Source organism: Perissodus microlepis, chromosome 6, assembly GCF_051167445.1.
Source record: "Perissodus microlepis isolate ML-2025 ecotype Zambia chromosome 6, ASM5116744v1, whole genome shotgun sequence".
Taxonomy (NCBI): domain Eukaryota; kingdom Metazoa; phylum Chordata; class Actinopteri; order Cichliformes; family Cichlidae; genus Perissodus; species Perissodus microlepis.
In genome coordinates this window covers 1,475,559-1,495,080 of record NC_140466.1, presented here as the reverse complement: position 1 = coordinate 1,495,080, position 19,522 = coordinate 1,475,559, and the positions used below count along the sequence as shown (strand labels likewise).

The following is a 19,522-nucleotide window of genomic DNA, read 5'->3' as shown; positions in this document are numbered from 1 at the left end:
ACAGAACATCCCAGCGTCTAACATCAACCTGCAGGAAATAAACGCTTAAACCACAGAAACAGAAAGCAAACAAACATAATCTAAAAGCATTTTTATTGGAACTCGTGTGTTTAAGTGTTCATATGAAATGTCTGGATTCTGTTATTGCGTCAGTTTACAGAGCACAGCTCACAGGTATAGAAACATTTGCATATATAGTGTTACGAGTCTTAATACTTCAATGATAAACACGATGAAAAACACACTTCCTGCATCGTCCTGTTCATTCAGACTGAAAGTCCCAAAAACTCAGCTGATGGTTTTTTCTTTTCATCCACCTGCTGCACAAATAACTGAAGAACCTTTATAACACAAGTATAACACGTTACACTCATCACTGCAGGCATTCGCTGCATTTTATTAACCTTTGTGTTGTATTTCTATAAACATGGTTCACGACCACAGGAGGAGAGCTCTGCTGGCTTCACTGATCTGAGTCCAGCTCACATCATTCCCCAGTGCAGGTGTGTCTCAGTCTTTCTACTTTCTCTGTCCTCCTGTCTAACAAACACTAACATTTCTAAAATACATTTCAGACATTTTTTGCAGAATTTTCTTCTCAGAACTGGAAATTGAATTTCTCTTTTATGGATATTTACTGGACGTCTCCCCTCACGTCTAAGCTCATCTCCTTTCTAAGAAGTGTGATCAGTGGAAACATAATCGTGATTTTGAGAAGAAAGAAAGGAAATTTTAGTTCAACGAGTCTCAGTGGATCTGCGTTCGACTACTCCGCCTAGGCTGCACTGTCGAGCGCAGATCCACTGAGCGCAGCGCAAGCTAGCAAGACAGAAGTTATATATATATATAATAATGTTTAGTTTGTCACAACCAGATCAAAAAGTAAGAACTTGTTGTGATTTGTGTAAAATGTGTGAGGCTGAGTTCCTCCTGTCACTGATGCAGCTCACATGTATCAGCTTCACCCTCCTCGTGCTTCATGTTGCCTGGATTTAATCCTCACTTACTTTCTGTGGCTCTTTGTAAGATCTCTGATCACTTTCATTAAAGTCCTCACTGACTGTTGATCTCTTCATATTTTACAGTGATGAGATTTTCTGCTTCTGAGGAAGTGAAGAAGAACCTGACGGGCACTGTGGGAGGAAACATCACTCTACCTGACTCTGTGCAGGAGGAAGACGTAGCATTTCTGTTATATGGAGGAAAGGTTATTGCTGATGTGAAAGGCGGGATATTTGACATATCAGAGGACATTTATAAGAACAGACTTCAGTGGGACAGAAACTCTGGACTCTTTACACTCACAGAGCTGCAGAGGAACGACTCAGGGATTTATACTGTCGACTCTAAAACAGGAAAAGGAAACAGGAAATCATCATATAAGCTCACAGTGTACGGAAAGTCTCATATTTATTCTGGTATATTTTTGTGCAACATCCCAGCTTCATATGTGACCTCAGTCTGTATGTTCCTCATTAGTTTGGTCATATCATCACTTCAGAATAAAAACAGCTTTTTGTTCTTATAATCCCACAAATGTCTGGTGTGAAAGGAATAATCAGCTTTGACTTCAGTGTTTTCACCAACATTACTGATCTGTACAAAGTTATGGCAGAGTTTACACTGGACCTAATGTTTGTTTTATTTATGTTTTGTTGTTGTTGTTGTTCTTACTTTCTTCATTGAAAAAGTCAGTAACGTGAGGAACAATATCTCTCCTTCTGTGTTCTCTTGTCTGCTCCAACTCAAGCTAGGCCTGTATTTTACCTGTGTCCTTACCAGAGCTGGTCAAGTTAGTTGATGTTTGGCTTTGTTCGTGTCACAGATTTGTGCTTCACATTAAGCCGAGCTCTTTGCACAGATACGGATCGTTGGCATAAAAGACGGCGATCATTTTTGAACTTGCTTCAGCTCCTTTCTTTCGCACCATGTCGATCAGGTCTCGAGCTTTCTCGCCTCTCAGTTTGGCTCTGGCCGCTTCGCCCTCAGCATCAGTTAGCACGGTGACGTGCTGCAGCTCGTCCAGCAGCTTGTTCAGAACCGGATCCGACACTTTATCGACGAAGTTTGTGCGAGCGAGTCGCAGCTTCTCTGCTGAGGCGCTGTTCCCCATCTGAAGAGGACTTCCACCTGGAGAATCAGCCGAGGATGAAGCTGAAAAAATAAGTTCAGAGTCAGAAACACAGTGAGCACATTTCAGAGCAACATTTCTACACTGTGAATAAACGCACTGTTCTTCGCTTAAAGGAATACCCTGGCCTGCGCCTGAGTCTCTTTTGGAAACCATATCACTTTGTAGGATTAGGATTCAACTTTATTGTCATTACACGTGTTTGAATACAGGGTAAGAAATACAGTTTGCATCTAATCAGAAGTGCAATAGGAGCAGATTAGATACAGATTAGCGTTGGATAAAAGGTGGGAACAGTTATGGACAGATTATGTACAAATAGTAAGTAAATATACAGATGTTTATATTGCTATACAGAGACCAAATGTACAGATGTGCTACATCGATACAGATGTATGATGCGTGGTAAACAGCACTATGAATATATCTACAGCCGTGGAAGCGTAGCTCTCTGAACAGTGGACGCACTATAACAGAGACTATGTCAGTGTCCTAAACTACAGCAGTAACCAATGTGAGCATGTGGTGAACGTTGAGAATGAATGACAGTCATGATCATGGTCACTGGGAGGGATGGGGGGAGGAGGGGTGTAGGAGTTAAGTGAGTGTGGATGGAAATGTTCAGCGGGGGGGTGAGTTCATTTCGGTGACAGTTGTGGGGAAGAAGCTGTTCCTAAACCTGCTGGTTTTAGTCTGAAGGCTCCTGTAGCGCCTTCTGGAGGGGAGGAGCTGGAAGAGTTTATTGGCAGGATGAGAGGAGTCCCTGAGAATGATGCGTAGACATGTCTTCTTGTGGACATCCTCAACAGCAGGAAGTGAAGTCCCTGTGATGCGTTGGGCGGTTTTCACCGCAGTGCCTAGCGTTCGGTAACAGTTCCCAGACTGGGACACAGTTGGTCAGGATGCTCTCCATCGCACACCAGTAAAAGTTAGCCAGTATGTCATAAGACAGGTGATTCTTCTTCAGTGTCCTCAAGAAAAAGAGGCACTGATGGGCCTTCTTGACCAGGCTGGAGGTGTCAGTTGACCAGGTCAGATTCTCAGAGATGTGGGTCCCCAAGAACTTGAAGCTGGAGACTCGTTCAACAGCTGTGCCATTTATGTAGATGGGGACATGGGTGTCTGTCCTCTCCCACCTGAAGTCGTTCAGGCATGCTGGTGATGAGCGTTTCGGCACTGGCACGATGAAGGTGGTCTTGAAACACGCTGGTACTACTGCCTGGGCAAGCGACGTGTTAAAGATGTCTGTGAAGACTCCTGCAAGCTGCTCAGCACATGCTGGAGGCTCATGTCCAGGAATGCCGTCAGGGCCAGCAGCCTGGTGAGCGTTGATACTGCTCAGTGCGTTATGGACATCTATGGTGGTAAGAGAAGGTTATGGCAGTCATCAGAGGGCAGGGTTCTGGCAGACTTTTCCTTGTCGTCCTTGTCAAAATGAGCGTAGAAGCTCATTGAAGGAGGAAACATTCATGGTGTGAATGCCCAGCCACAGGCATCGTGGGTCCCAGTTGACAAAGTGTTCCTCCAGCTTGTAGCTGTGCTCGGCCTTCTTGATGCCCCTCTTCAGGTCTGCCCTGGACGTACTGCAGGCCTGAGCGTCACCTGATCTGAAGGCATTGTTAGGTGCCTTTAGTAGAAGCAGGATTTCCTTTGACTGCACCTGAATGCTGTGTGTATGTACCAGGCTGTTTCCTTCCTGTGGGATAATCCTGTTTAGTCCTTCCTGGCTTTGTGTGACACACTGGTTTACAGTATTAATGAGACGGGGTGTTTCACCTCCAAGTAATCTTTTTTAAAAAATCCCAGAAAGTTGATTCTGTTCATCTGGACGAAGACTTTTTGCGTCATCAGCAAAGTAATTTGTTCAGCCTCGAGGCTTTTATTGCATTTAGCTGTGCAGCACTTTGGTTAATGTGTGCTGCTGTTAGATGTGCTTAGAACTAAACTGACTGTGGATGAAATTCAGAGCGCAGACTGAATCAGGCAGACACACAGCGGTGTAAACGTAATAAACTTATTATCATTTTACATTTATTTAACAGTGAAACGAGGACGGAGATTTCAGAGAATTAAGCTAGTTTCTCTTTTATGTGCAGGTTGGATCTCTGTCAGGTTTCAGTTTGTGCTGAGTTAAGGCTCACCGGGCAGATGAAGGTCATGCTCCCACACTCGTGTCTCCTCGGGATCTTGCACCATCAGCATCACTTCCTCTGCGTTCGTTGTCAGGATGATCTCAAAGGTCGGGTGGTAATTTGGTCCGTAATTTTCAAAAAACTCTGCACGCTGAAGCGAAATGGAAACTCACAATTTAAAACAGCTTTGTGGACAAAGTGTCTGCTGACACTCAGCGACTGATACTCACTGCAGGCTGTATTTTAAAGTCGTGCGGGGCGCTGCTCAGACTGTACTTTTGACCTTTGTGGAAATAGCAGAAGGACGGCGCTTCGATGTACTCTGAAGCAGCGTGCTGCACTTTCACCTTCAGAGACATCACAACATTTTCTTAGTGCATGAATAGTTTCAGAGCTTCAAAGCAAACAGATACAGAACAATCAGAGGATTTATTCATGCAGAAGCCATTTAATGATTTCATGATAAAGTCATACGTCGTGCAGAGGGACGTTTCCTGGGAGCAGCATCGCACTGAGGATGGGGCGTGGCCTGTTTCTCAGGAAGAGCAGGACTTGGCCACGAATGGGTTTCGTCATGTAATTGAAAAACCGCTCAACGAGATCCCAGACGAGGCCAAAGGCGGAGAGGTGAGGGACGTCCACGACCACGTGAGTCTCAGTGATCTCCAGAGGCTGTATGATGCTCATGCCATCATCCGTGATGTGGACCACAGAGATGCTGTCAGAGACCAGTGCTGGGAAAACACACAGCTTCATTCACTGCAACAGCCTCCAGAAACTTTCCATAGAAAGCAAATCAAAGCATTTTCTGCAGGTTTAATTCTCCTTCAGGTGGTTCAGTGGCGTCCTTACCCGGCTCAGGTTCACAGTGTGGGAGGTGCAGCTGACGTATGGAGTCCTGAGGACACTCGATGCTGAACAGCGGGCCTCCGGCCACTTTGTGCGCTGGTTGGAGAACCAGAGGATCCCAGATCAGAGTCTTGTAGGTGACCTCACTCTCACGAGTCACATCAAAGACCAGACCAGTCAAAGAACACTGGAACAACCCTGGACTGGGAAACAGGAACCTGAACGACACAGAACGGTTCAATATGGAGCTCATTGCTGTAGCTGTTAAATTGTGTCTAATTTAATTTATATGGTGCAAGACTGTCATCACAATAGAATTCATACTGTAAAGTAAAATCCAAGACTTGATGTTATTATTACTAGTGAGAGAATCCTAAAAGAGGAAGAAACATCTATGGCAACAGCCTTCTTCAACGTTTCCATCAGATGACAGTTAGATGATCACATCCTTCTCTTTTAATTAAAACTGCAACTTTACTTACTCGTGTGTAGGAGTTGATGGTCTGCCACTGCCTCTATTGACCATGACTTTGGTATTTGAACCAGTTAAGGTATAACTAACCAAGGCATTGTTAAAGTCTAAAGCAACATTGTAACAAATGTGTGTGTTGGGAAGTTGCAAAAATATAACATATAAAATAAAACTAGTTCATGCATTTATTACTTCCAGGCTGGACGACTGTAATTCATTATTATTAGGATGTCCAAAAAACTCACTGAAAAGCCTTCAGCTAATCCAAAATGCTGCAGCAAGAGTCCTGACAGGGACTAGAAGGAGAGAGCATATTTCTCCTGTTTTGGCTTCCCTTCATTGGCTTCCTGTTAAGTCCAGAATTGAATTCAAAATCCTGCTCCTCACATACAAGGTCTTAAATAATCAGGCCCCATCTTATCTTAATGACCTTGTAGTACCATATCACCCTATTAGAGCACTTCGTTCTCGCTCTGCAGGCCTACTTGTTGTTCCTAGAGTATTTAAAAGTAGAATGGGAGGCAGAGCCTTCAGTTTTCAGGCCCCTCTTCTGTGGAACCAGCTTCCAGTTTGGATTCGGGAGACAGAAACTATCTCTACTTTTAAGATTAGGCTTAAAACTTTCCTTTTTGCTAAAGCATATAGTTAGGGCTGGACCAGGTGACCCTGGATCCTCCCTTAGTTATGCTGCAATAGACGTAGGCTGCCGGGGGATTCCCATGATGCATTGAGTTTTTCCTTTCCAGTCACCTTTCTCACTCACTATGTATTAATAGACCTCTCTGCATTGAATCATATCTGTTATTAACCTCTGTCTCTCTTCCACAGCATGTCTTTTATCCTGTCTTCCTTCTCTCACCCCAACCGGTCGCAGCAGATGGCCCCGCCCCTCCCTGAGCCTGGTTCTGCCGGAGGTTTCTTCCTGTTAAAAGGGAGTTTTTCCTTCCCACTGTCGCCAAAGTGCTGCTCATAGGGGGTCATATGATTGTTGGGTTTTTCTCTGTATCTATGAAGCGACTTGAGGCGACTTTTGTTGTGATTTGGCGCTATATAAATAAAATTGAATTGAATTGAATTGAATATAAAACAAACACTCAAAGTGACATTCAACCTTGTAAACAGCAGTATATTAATTGGCTCCCAATACTCCATCAATTGGTGACCACCATCTACTGTCATACACAATCTGACATTCAGACTCAACCAATCACACATTTGTTAAAAACATTTTTTTTCCCCCACATTCTTCTTTGCATATGTAAAGCACTCTGAGCACCTCTGTGTTTGCAGAGGACATAATCTCACAGTGGGAACATCGAGGCTTGCGTGTCGTACCTGTATGAAATGCCTGTTCTTTCTTTTCTCATCTCAGGTGCGAAGCTTGATCGAGCCTAAAAATCCAGAGAGGGCAAATGAAATATTTTTTTTAGTCACACAAACTTGTAATGTGACACCATGAGAGAACTATTAGTAGATCTACTATTATTAAATACTCACAGTTTCCATTTGCAGCTTCACCACCCTGCACAGGGTCAAAGTTCCGTGATCAACTGTGAATGCTGGGCAGAGAGGCTCGCTGAAAGTGGTGTGGAAGGTATGAATGAGAGTTTTTTTGTCACCAGAAAGTGAATAAAAGGACAGAATGCCAGCTGGCCAGTCCAGAAACAGTCCCAGTCTCCTGCGTCTGGCCAGGAATGCTTGGACGTCGAAGTGTGGGACCGGTATAAAAGTTTCCCTCAACCCGTGTCGGAAGGAGTAACCGTTTGAAGAGGTGATACTGAAACACCAGCTCTTGTCAGTCCTGTCAATTTCTATGTCCCAGTATCCCTTCCTCGGCAGGCTCTTATATGCAACACCAATATTCACAGATGCTTCCCAGTCCACCTCCCAGTAGCAGCGCCCAGTCAGAGCCTCTCGACACAGCACCTGATTCACTTGGTCAAATCTCTCTGGATGATCAGGATACGACTGCTTTTCCTCAGTGTAGCTCACTTTCCTGTCACATTCAGACAGGACGAGGTTTTCATTCACAGTGTTGGGGTCGAATGTGAGATCACAGGCATCTATGAAAGAGATGCAGTGAGTTAAGCTTCAGCTCAGTCGATGTTATAGAGAAACTCAGTGACGCTTACACTTGTTCAGAAGCTGTGGGTCGACCCAGTGCTCTTCATTGTGGTCCACACTGAGGCAGAAGAGGTCAGGCTGTTATTATTAGTAAATAAACATGAAATAATCTAATATGATAAACATGTTTTGTCAAGGCACCGTGACAGGAAATTATTGCCTTGAGTTAATAAAATTAGTTCACAGATGGAGAGAAAACAACCTTATCAGAGATACGAAACTCAATAAAAAATGGTCAGAGGACAAGTAATGACCACCTGATATGAAACAACAAAGGTGAAGCAGCACTCAGAGACATGCTCCATCCTGTGGCTTTGATCTGGGTGGAGAAGGATTCGGTCTTCTTTCATCGAGTAGTGTTGTCAAACTTTACTCCAGATAAGCATTTATAGGAGCAGGTAAACACTGATAAAGCCAAACATTTCTAACAGGAAAAGAAGTTTGTTTCTGTATCCAATCATGGATTTCAGCTTTTAGCACTGCTGTGAGGTACATTTCTCAAATCTCACTTTGACCTGGTCATTGGGACAAAGAGATTACAATGTTCTCATAATGTTTGTTATCTACAGAACCCAGGGTTATTTAGTTTGACTTCACAGTTTTAGAGCTGAGGAGCTGTTAGCCACTGGAGTCGGTAATGTTGCCTTCAGGTACAGGTATTAAAAAAACAACAGCCTAAGATTTTAAATCTTTCTATGTAAAATCCCATTAACCACTGTTATTTATAACACTTACTGACTGAACTGCAGTCAGCACTCTGTTGCTCATGTTTAACCGGGACCTGAAACACTACACGTATAAAGGCTATTTTACATCATGGAGCCCTGTAACCCTGTAACTCTATCTGTGAAGCTGGATTTAAGGAATAAATGATTAAAGTCAACATTTTAAAAACAGGTTTAGCGCCAACTTCTGTCAGTACAAGCGTGATGTCATGTGGTTGGTTGGCACTTACATTAGTTTATGTTAGCCAACTAGTGACAAGATCAATACCTCAGAGGAAAATAAGGACACTGAAACTAAACATCAGTGTAAGAGGATCACTTTAGTGCTGCAACAATGAGTTTATGTTAAACTCAGGATGTACTGTCCACCTTACTGTCTGTCTTTAGCAGGAAGTGACTGTTCGGTATTTGGCTAGCTGCACTCAAACGGGCAAATCCAGCTGTTAGCCGTGATGGTGGGGTTTGTAAAGCACTTTATAAACGAGGACTGTGTGGAGGAGAGTCTGTTTGAGTCACCAGACCAACAAACTGGAGTCCGACACCCCAGCTTTTCCTCATCAGGCCAAATCGTGTAATCAGCTGGCAAAGAATCAGAATCAGCATACTTTATTAATCCCTAGGGAAATTATGTGGGTTACAGTTGCTCCAACACAGTAACATTAACAAAAACAGACTAGACTATTTGACAGTACTATATGTTAAAACATAAGAAATAGCACAATATATACAAATCACCAAATAATAAATATCCACGGTTGACAGATGTGATGATGAGAACTGCCAACTCTTGAGCCACGATCGCCCTAATGATATATTTTATGTAATAATTTATAAAATTAGGTTAGAAACGATAGAAACAATAGAAGACAAATGGCACGATAGACACTTTTCTATCGTCCACACGATATATACCGTCATATTGCCCTAGTTTCCCTGCAGAGGTTCTGATGGGATTCCCGATCGTGCATCAGTAAGAAACACAGTTCTGATTGTGGTGTGGTGTAGTTATGTATTGTAACGGGCTAAGGGGAGAAGCCACTAGCCTAAAGACTCATGGGACTATTCACCTGACATTCACGTGTTAAGTTACAGCGTTAAGACAGCTATTCCAGTTATTCAATTCAATTCAATTTTATTTATACAGCGCTAAATCACAACAACAGTCACCTCAAGGTGCTTTATATTGTAGGGTAGACCCTACAATAATACATATTACTTATCTTGTGTTAAAGCAATGTGTTATAGCAATCAAGAGAGCAGGAGGATGATTTCATCGAATTAACTAATTTGACCAGCTCAGGTCAGGACACAGGTAAAAACCTTTCTAAAATAACAGGCCTAGCTTGAGTTGGAGCAGACAACAGAGACACAGAAGGGGAGATATTGTTCCTCACATTGCTAACATTTTCAACAAAGAAAGAAAGAACATTTTCACAATCTTCATTCGATGAAATTGGGACAGCAGCTGTAGCTGGAGCAACAATATCACTAATGGTGTCGAATAGTACCTTGGGTTTACCTCTGCTCTTAGACACCAGGTCTGAGAAATAGGCCGCCCTCGCATCTTGAACTAAAGTGTTAAAAGAAACTAAAAGGTCCTTTAAATGAAAGAGATGGACATGCAAACGAGTTTTCCTCCACAATTGCTCATCTTTACGTCAGGAACATAGCGAATGCTGTCATTTATCCAGGGGGACGACTTTGAAACAGGAGCTAGTCCGGTTTTGACAGGACAAACACTGTCTAAGATAGAAACACAATGATTATTAAAAAGATTTGCTAATAAATCAATATCGTTATTGGAAGGTAAAACTAAATTAAAAACATCAGAATATTTAGCAGCAGTAGAGGAATTTAAAATGCGAGAGCTAACCACATGTCGAATACGAGAGAGAGAAAGATGGAAAGACAGGTTAAAAAGAATACAATGATGATAAAAATGTCCCCAGAACCAATAAAATCAATGTTTAAACCTAAAGTAAAAACAAGGTCCAGTGTGTGTCCTTTGCTGTGAGTGGGACCAGACACATGCTGTGTAAAATGAAAAGAATCCATGACGCTAAGGAAACCTCTGGCAAAGAGGTCAGAGTCATCGTCAGTGTGTATATTAAAATTCCAGACTATAACCAGTCTGGACAGCTTCAAGGTGGAGGATAAAAAGTCACTGAACTCCTTTAAAAACTGACCATTTAGGCTAGGTGGACCATACACTACAGCACAATATAACGGATCTTTATTTCCAACTCTAACAAGCTGTATCTCTCATCATCTTTCGCCATCTTACAGTCCTGTAATTGCAGCCATTCCCCTGTGAATGGGACTCATGGTCATTGGTCAGTGGTTGTTGATCAATGGTCATGAGAATTTACATAATTATGATTAAGGAACTGACCTCCCAGCCCATTGTTCCTTCAGTGGGCTGGTTTCAGTCATTATGCAAATGTACTGTTTATAAGATTGAAACCTGCAGTCAGGTGAGACTGAAGAAGTCACCTGATGATGACGAAACGTTTCTCCCACAAAACGCTACGTCCAGATGAACAGAATCAACTTTTGGAGATCTAACAAGCTGTATTTGTCAGGGTCCCTGTGCCTACCCGGTCGGCTCAGTATGGCTACATATGTTTTTATTTTCTTTTTTTGTTCCTGCTCTCTCCCTTCCCCTCTCCCCCTCCTCCCTCTGCCTGGGCGGAGCTCACCTGTGGGCTCCTGCCCTTGGCCCACGCACCTGGTTGCGATCACGCACCTGTGGCTCATCACGAGAGTGTTCCAGCTCCTTTATAAGATGGCAGCTCTGTGTTTCTTGTCGCTGGACCGTTGCTGACCCTCGTCAGTGTAACCCCAGCTCAGTTACCTCTAGAGTGTTTTCTCAGCGATTTGCCTTTATAATCCCTTCGTGTCTCTGTGTACAGATTCCCTGGACCAACCCCTGGGTTACCTGAGTGATTGGAGTGTGAAGAGGAGCGTGAGGAGTGGACAGAGTGTGTGTGTGACTTTTGGCGTCTTTCCCGTTCGTGTGTGGACCCTCGGCTTTCCCCTCACCTTTGTAAATAGATCACCTGGTGTATTGTAATAAAGACTCTTGTGCTTTCAAGACCTAGAGCCTGCGCGTGAGTCCGTTCAGTCCCGTTGTGACAGTATTTCAAATGCTGAAAAATGTCCGACCATTACTGAACAACAGTGAAACTGGCTTCCAAACATCAGAGCAATACCTTCTGCTCGACTGGACATCCGAGGCTGGCTGATGTGGGAGTACCCACCTGGGCAAAGTTAGATGAAGGATGAATAGTGATCATCGTGCTGCCAGGTTTCAATTGGAAATAAGAAATCCAGTTTTTGGGAAAGAATAAAATCGTTCAACAAGAACATTTTATTTGTTATTGATCGGGCATTAAAAAGCACCATGCTCAGCGAGGTAGAAGTCAAATCATTAACAGAAATGGCCCGATTTAGAGGATGTAAAAACTTAGGATTTGATCTGCGACGCTCATAAATTCCACTCACTGCAGGGATGGAAGGCCAAACAACCGGAGAGTCTGGATGAACACTCCTGAGCTAACACAGTCTGATAGGTCCAGGCCCTGCATATTCAAGCAGGGACACGGAAGAAAAGTTCACCTCCATAAAAACTGTCTGAGCACAGGTGACCAGAAATTGTTGCTTACCAGCTAGTCCCCGCTTGCAGAACAGTCTAAGTTTCACCTGGACACCAGCTCTTTTTCCTCTCCTCCTCCGCGATTTGCACGGACCCAGGAAGGTACCATTGGCGAAGCCTGACGGCGATCCAGACAGCAGAGGATGGACAATACCAGGTATCCAGACCCACCATAGGTGATCGAATAGATAGCAGCGTCAGGCGATCATAGACTAAGGCAGCCAACATATCAGTGACAAAAAGGGAGAGCAAAAAGGCCGAAAAAAAAAACAACACTAAAACAGAGCGAGAAAAACTGCAGCCGGCAGCGGCAAAGCCAAACACAGGCGCCATCATACCGTAAGAGGGAGGACAAGTGAACACCTGCTGCACGCAACAGATGCTGATGCTCATGGTGCAGTTTCTTTGATCAACAAGCCACCTCCACTGGCCCCCATAATGAGCTCACAGCAGCCTGCAGCGATGCCTAAAATGCCAGCCAAGGTACCAAATTATAATGGGTGGACACCACTAGAGGCCTATCTCTCAGAAGTCCAGCTGGCAGCGAGGCACAGTGGCTGGAGTGACAAAGAAGCTGCCACATACCTGGCCCTGGCATTGGAGGGAAATGCATTGCAAGTACTTCTCGACCTAGCCCCAGCAGAGAAGTGGAAGCTCCAGGCCCTCACCATAGCACTGGAGAGGCTACGGTGGGCAGCGGTGTTCCACTGACCAGAGCAGGGAGCAGCTGGCCAAAAGTTGTCTGGAAGGAGAGAGCCTGGGCACCTGTTGCACACTTGGATTAAAATGAATTGAAACCATGGCTTTGTGAGTTCGCCTTTACTGTATCTGCAAATATATATATTGACATAGCACAACGTTACACACTTTTGCAGTCTCACACAACTCTTATAGGCGCACTGCCTTATGGTTAGTTTTTAAACTCAAAACACTAATACTTCTTACAGTACAACAATGAAATAAACATAAACAAAAGATAGTGTGATCCACCAGTCTATATCTGCTGTGATCACAGCCCGGTACAGGTATAAATCCACAAAAGCACCACGAGGTTTCCATACAAACTAATGAATTATCTCTAGCTGCTAATCGTTAGCATCACGGCTAATTCACATCGCTACCAATAACTTATATACTAATGACACATAATGGGGATTTACGGCCAACTTTCCCACATTCTCTGCAACCCCGTGGACTCATCTGTAGATACATTTTAAGTTATTTACCATCTTGTATCTGCTTACCTGCAAATATATATGTAGACATAGCACAACGTTACACACTTTTGCAGTCTCACACAACTCTTATAGGCGCACTGCCTTATGGGTAGTGGCTGGGCTTATTTATTCCCGCTAGAGCTGCTCATTTTAGGGGATACTCCCTCTTGTGGTGTAACAGAGGAATAACTACCCTTCCTGCACTATGTCATTTTTGGAGACTGGGGCACACATTATTTTACAACAATCAAAGAAAATACATATTTGAACAATCAGACCATTTAACTAACTATAATATTGTAACTAAAGATTATGGGGGGTGTCCTGTTTTGTCCACAATGTATTTCTTGTCCTTACACACCTTTGCAGAGGATGTGCAGTTGCATGCCCGATATGGTTACTGAGAGTTTCCCCCAGCTGCCCAGGAGGAGCTCAGTCTACATGCCTTCCTGCAAGGGCTTTCTCCAGAATTGCTGCACCAACATCTCCGCCTTGCCATGCCTCGGTCCCTCCGTGAGGCCCTCCATGAGGATGAATGGGCGGAATTGGTGATGACTGGCCTTGCCAGACCCTGATGAAGGTCACAAGCCGAAACGTGTTAGTCAGTTAATAAAGTTTTTACTTTTAAATGTTGCTGGAGTTCCTGCTTTGTTAGTTTCTCATCCTAACAAAGCAGGAGTAGGTGAAGTTGTGCCAGAAATTTTTGCTGCTATCGGGCCCTGGTAGACACATGATCCACCATTTCCCTGATATGACCTGGTGTACTCCCAGGTCCATTTGGCCCACTTGCAGTAGGCTGGTCACACCAACACCCAGCTGATGACAGTGACCGAAGAGAAGACTGACATGTGAGGAGGGAAACCACTGTGAATCTGAGTGAGTGACATGGAGCTGGTGCATGGCTTCTGGCTCGCCAACATCCAGGACCAGTGCATCATTGGCCTTGATCTGCTGACCTGCTGGGGAAGCGTTGACACATTGAAGCCAGCCATCACCCTTGGTACAGAGACTTTGGCTCTCCACTGCGAGCCAGAGAAAGAAAAAGGAGAGGGCCAAAGACAGACAAGCCAGTCTCCAGGCAGCTGCCGCCCAACAGACATCGGACACTGGTGCCACACCAACTACCACCAGTGACCCTATATCACCACTGGTCACCCCAGCTTGTCAGGTCTGACAACCTTCCCTCGACTGAAACAACCCAAACTGTCCATGACGTATGGCAGCGCTGTAGTGCAAGCCTCAACACTGACCAGCGCCACCGGTTAATGTGCCTCCTGGAGAACAGCATAGACATCTTTGCTGCCACTGACAAAGGCAGCAGACAGACAGGGCTTGTCCAACACACCATTGACACCGGCTCTGCTCAGCCCATTTGCCTGCGTCCCCACAAACTGCCCCTCTCAACACGTAGCCCCAACATGTAGGTGTTGGGGCTGTCCTGTCCCAGCAAATGGTGATGGAGAACATGTTGTGGCTTATTTCAGCCCTGCACTGGGTCAAGCTGAAAAAAAACTACTGTGTTACTCGATGCAAGCTGCTTGCTATAGTTCTGGCAGTACAGCATTTTTGCCCATACTTGCATGGCTGCCACTTCCTCCTTCGCACTGACAATGGATCCCTAACCTGGCTCTTAAACTTCAAGCACCCAGGAGGCCAGTTGGCCCGCTGGTTGGAAGTCCTCCAAGGATACGACTTTGAGATCCAGCCCAAGCTAATTTTAGAGATGTTGCGCAAATGGAAGAAAGCAGTCTTACATATTTGTTTAATATGTGCGTTGAAGGACATGTCCTGGTCAAAAATGACTCCAAGGTTCCTCACAGTGTTACTGGAGGCCAAGGTAATGCCATCCAGAGGAAGAATCTGCTTAGATACCATATTTCTAAGATTTTCAGGGCCGAGTACAATAACCTCAGTTTGATCTGAATTAAGAAGCAGAAAGTTAGCGGCCATCCAGGTCTTTATGTCTTTAAGACATTCCTGCAGTTTAACTCATTGGTGTGTGTTATCTGGCTTCATGGACAGATAGAGCTGGGTGTCATCTGCATAGCAGTGTAAATGTATGCTATGTCTTCTAATGATGCTGCCTAAGGGAAGCATGTATAATGTAAACAGAATTGGTCCTAGCACTGAACCCTGTGGAACTCCATAATTAACCTCAGTGTGTGAAGAGGACTCTCCATTTACATGCACAAACTGGAGTCTATTAGATAGATATGATACAAACCACTGCAGTGCAGTACCTGTAATACCTACAGCATGTTCTAATCGCTCTAATAGGATATTATGGTCGACAGTATCGAACGCTGCACTGAGGTCTAGCAGGACAAGCACAGAGATGAGTCCACTGTCAGAGGCCATAAGAAGATCATTTGTAACCTTCACTAAAGCTGTTTCTGTGCTGTGATGAGCTCTGAAACCTGACTGAAACTCTTCAAATAAGCCATTCCTCTGCAGATGATCTGTTAGCTGTTTGACAACTACTCTTTCAAGGATGTTTGATATGAAAGGAAGGTTGGAGATTGCTCTGAACACCAGTGGACTTGGTGTTTGGAGCCCGACCTAAGCCTGAGATTGCTGATGGGCAAGAAATGGACTACTTCAGGAGGCTGAGGGAGTGGCTGCAGGTGGTCCATGATTACACTCGCCAGGTCCAGGCCAACGTGGAAGTACGACAGGAGAGGGCCTACAACACCAAGTGCCAGGAGAGAGCCTTTGTGCCAGGGGATAAGGTCTGGGTATATTGCCCTGTCTGCAGTAAAGGTGTCTCCCCGAAGCTCTGCAGTCACTGGCAAGGGACTGCAGAAGTCATGACACTGTTATCTGAGGCGCCGGAGGCACATGGTAGTGTTGCACCAGGAGAGTCTCACCATATCACCCACTCACCTCACCTACTGTATGAGAAGGGGGTGCCAGCTGTACACCCTGTCCTGAACAGAATTACTCTCCCCCAGCTGGCTTCAATGGGCCTAGGGCAGACCCCTGGAAATTTGAAAGACTTTGTGTGGGGTGAGGGGGTTGTTGGGGATGACTAACCCCTTCAGGTGGGGTCTATGTAGCAGGCTAAGGGAAGGAGCCACTAGACGAAAGACTCATGGGCCTGTTCACTTGACATTCATGTATTAATTTACAGTTATCTTGCACTAATCTATCATTGTTATTGTTCATGTATAACGTTATTGCAGCTGTTTGTTCTGTATTGAGTGTGGCCAGCAATGGGCACCATGACTGAGACTGCTGTACTCGTTAATGACCTCTGACGACTGTTCTGTTCGGGGGTTCATCCACTCATCCATCTTCTTCCACTTATCTGGAGCAGGGTCGGGGGGGCAGCAGCCTAAGCAGAGAAGCCCAGACCTCCCTATCACCAGCCACCTTCTCCAGCTTGTCCAGTTGAACAACAAGGTGCTCCCAGGCCAGCTGAGAGATATAATCTCTCAAGTGTGTCCTGGGTCTGCCCCGGGGCCTCCTCCCTGGGACATGCCCAGAATACCTCACTCAAGAGGCTCCCAGGAGGCATCCTTGTCAGATGCCCGAACCACCTCAACTGGCTCCTTTCGGTGTGGAGGAGCAGCGGCTCTACTCTGAGCCCCTCCTGGATGGCCAAACTTCTTACCGTATCTCTAAGGGAGATCTCTAAGCTGCATTCCTGTAGTTAAGCGATGTATGGAACACAGGAACTGCAGGTCAAAATAGAAATCTCTGTCTCCTACTGTGCTTAAGTTTGCCATAGTATGTTGTAAACTGTCTGAGTGTGTTTGGGAACAGAAAGATTATTTTATTGCATAAAATAGTGCTGCTCGGTACCCCCGGTCAGAGGGTTTCTGTTGGTCCGGTGAGCCACCTGTCACCTGGCTCAAATAGACTATCCACACAGTCCTCATTTGTAAAGTGCTTTACAAACCTTAACATTAGGGCTAACCGCTAATTTGCCTGTTTGACTGCAGCTTGCCAAACAGCGAACAGCCACTTTCTGCTAAAGAGACAGACAGTGAAGTGGACAGTATATCCTCAGTTTAACATAAAGTCATTGTTGCAGCACTGACGTGATCCCCTTACATTGTTTTTTAGTTTTAATCTCCTTATTTTCCTCTGAGTTATAGATCCTGCCACTAGTTAGCTAACATAAACTAATGTAAGTCTATTAGCCACAGCCAACCAACCATATGACGTAACCATATGACAGAAGACAGCGCTAAACATGTTTTCAAAATTTTGACTTTAAGCTCTTATTTGTGAAAGCAGTCCTCAGTGCGTTAAATTAGCCTTTATATGTGTAGCGTTTCATGTCTCTTTGCTCACCCAAACCACTGATGAAACACTGTCTGACTGATCAGCAGGTCCTGTAATATTAGTATAAAGACAAACAAACAAATGGCTAATTAAGTTCAGCTGAGTTTGCTGAGCTGTGTGAATCTACTGCCACTACTGTTGTTATGAAACTCACAAATCCTGTCTTACTAACAGTATGTGTTTCAATTCCTACCAAGAAAGGCTGCAGAATTGAAGCATTTTGAAATCAGATAATTATTTTTGATACATCCTTTATTTTGCACCATTTAGTAGGTTGCAGTTCAGCCATAGCAGCAGATTAGTTTTTGCTAAGTGCCAAAAGAAAGAGCTTGAGGTAAGTTTTAATTCTCAAATAGAAGAAAGGTCCCTCCATCAATTAAATGTACTACTGATGTCAATCTATTTGTGCTGACATCGGTCATTTATGGAGAACTTGCTAACTATTCAATATAGCAGCCAGCTGGTTGACTTTAGTGCGCCATATTGTTAAAGTTATCTCTAGATGCCGGAGTCTTTTTTCCCTTTTTTATCCTTATGAAGCAATTGTATTGAACTCGCTAACATGGTAACATTATTAAACATTTTTGTTATTCAAACATTTGTAGAGACGCTTAGCTACTGTTCTTTGTTAACATTGCTGCATAACAGACGAAGGGTGCCAGAAAGAGAGAAACTTTGCATCCTTTGGATTTTTGAAAAAAAAAAATCTTGAGCCAGTGACATAGAAAGGGGTCCTGTTAATAGCAATGGGACTGTGTCAATGGAGAATTGTACTTAGTAGTCAGTACAAGCTTTTAATGATATAAGTTTGCATATGATAGAATACTGCATGTGGATCTTCTTTTGATGACTTAGACTGTTGTTCACTACAAGACTTGTTCTGTTCTGTTTTGTAAGTTTCTTCCCACAGCGATAATGAGAGCTGAACAAGCAGTTTCACTCCCTACCAGGAAGAGGAGAGCTGAACACTCTTATCTTCGCTCCCTAACAAGAAGAGGGGCCGCGTCCTTCAGATTCTCACAATACACACACACACACATGCATACGCACATACCTACGCACTAACATTCCTCTGTCTATGAACAGACATATTCACTATTGTATTACTTTTGTATATAAATAAAGACAAGTGCAAGAACAGAGCGCACATCACAGGGCCCCCACTCTGGTGTGAGCACTCTGTGACCGCCCTTGCAAGTAAAAACTGCAGCGTGTGTGTTTCTACTCTCTGACTCTCAGCTGAAGAAGTGTCTTTAGAATAAATCTCATGACAGACTGTTAAAGACAACCAAGAAAGTGAGAGAAAGTCTATTTTTTGAGTTAAACTACAAAACAATTCAGACTATTTAAGACAATTTAAAAGCATTTAATACATCAAAATCACTATTTAGTTCATTTTCAGAAAGGTTAAGCAGTTCTAGCTCTGTAGTTCAATATTTTGATGGTCAAGATGAAAAAAAACTTTATAGGGAAGTTATGAAATCATTTTCATAACTTAGTGTGGAAGCTACACAGTGTACCGACTTGAGTGTTTCCAGTCTACATTCTGGGTCGTTCAGTCGCTCCAACAGCAGTTTCACTCCTGACACTCCAGGATGGTTGTAGCTCAGGTCCAGCTCTCTCAGGTGGGAGGGGTTGGACTTCAGAGCTGAGGCCAGAGAGACACAACCTTCCTCTGTGATCCCACAACATGACAGCCTGGAGAGAAAATAGCTCTTACTAAAGCATAGCGGCTGAAGCAACTTTGAACTTGTTTTGCACATGCAAAAACAAGTATTGATAAAAATAAACTACATCCTTATTATTTTCTTTGGTTTAAACATAAGAGCATAATAATAATAATAATAATAATAACAATAATAATAATAATGTCCTGCAGTTTAACAAATTGGTGTGTGTTATCTGGCTTCATGGATAGATAGAGTTG

General features: G+C 44.0%; 1 protein-coding gene across 1 annotated transcript in view; it reads right to left on the bottom strand.

Moving 5' to 3' along the window:
* Positions 1 to 74: 74 nt before the first annotated feature.
* Positions 75 to 19,522, bottom strand: part of LOC146384772 (NACHT, LRR and PYD domains-containing protein 12-like) — a 40,710-nt gene continuing 21,262 nt past the window's right edge. The window contains exons 7-15 of the mRNA XM_084929759.1: positions 19,120 to 19,293; positions 7,717 to 7,766; positions 7,082 to 7,647; positions 6,920 to 6,975; positions 5,116 to 5,330; positions 4,738 to 4,997; positions 4,494 to 4,610; positions 4,273 to 4,414; positions 75 to 2,154 (exon numbers count right to left, since the gene is read on the bottom strand). Of these exons, the coding sequence (XP_084785885.1) occupies positions 1,835 to 2,154; positions 4,273 to 4,414; positions 4,494 to 4,610; positions 4,738 to 4,997; positions 5,116 to 5,330; positions 6,920 to 6,975; positions 7,082 to 7,647; positions 7,717 to 7,766; positions 19,120 to 19,293 (1,900 nt within the window). The 3' untranslated portion in view covers positions 75 to 1,834. The remainder of the gene's footprint in view (positions 2,155 to 4,272; positions 4,415 to 4,493; positions 4,611 to 4,737; positions 4,998 to 5,115; positions 5,331 to 6,919; positions 6,976 to 7,081; positions 7,648 to 7,716; positions 7,767 to 19,119; positions 19,294 to 19,522) is intronic.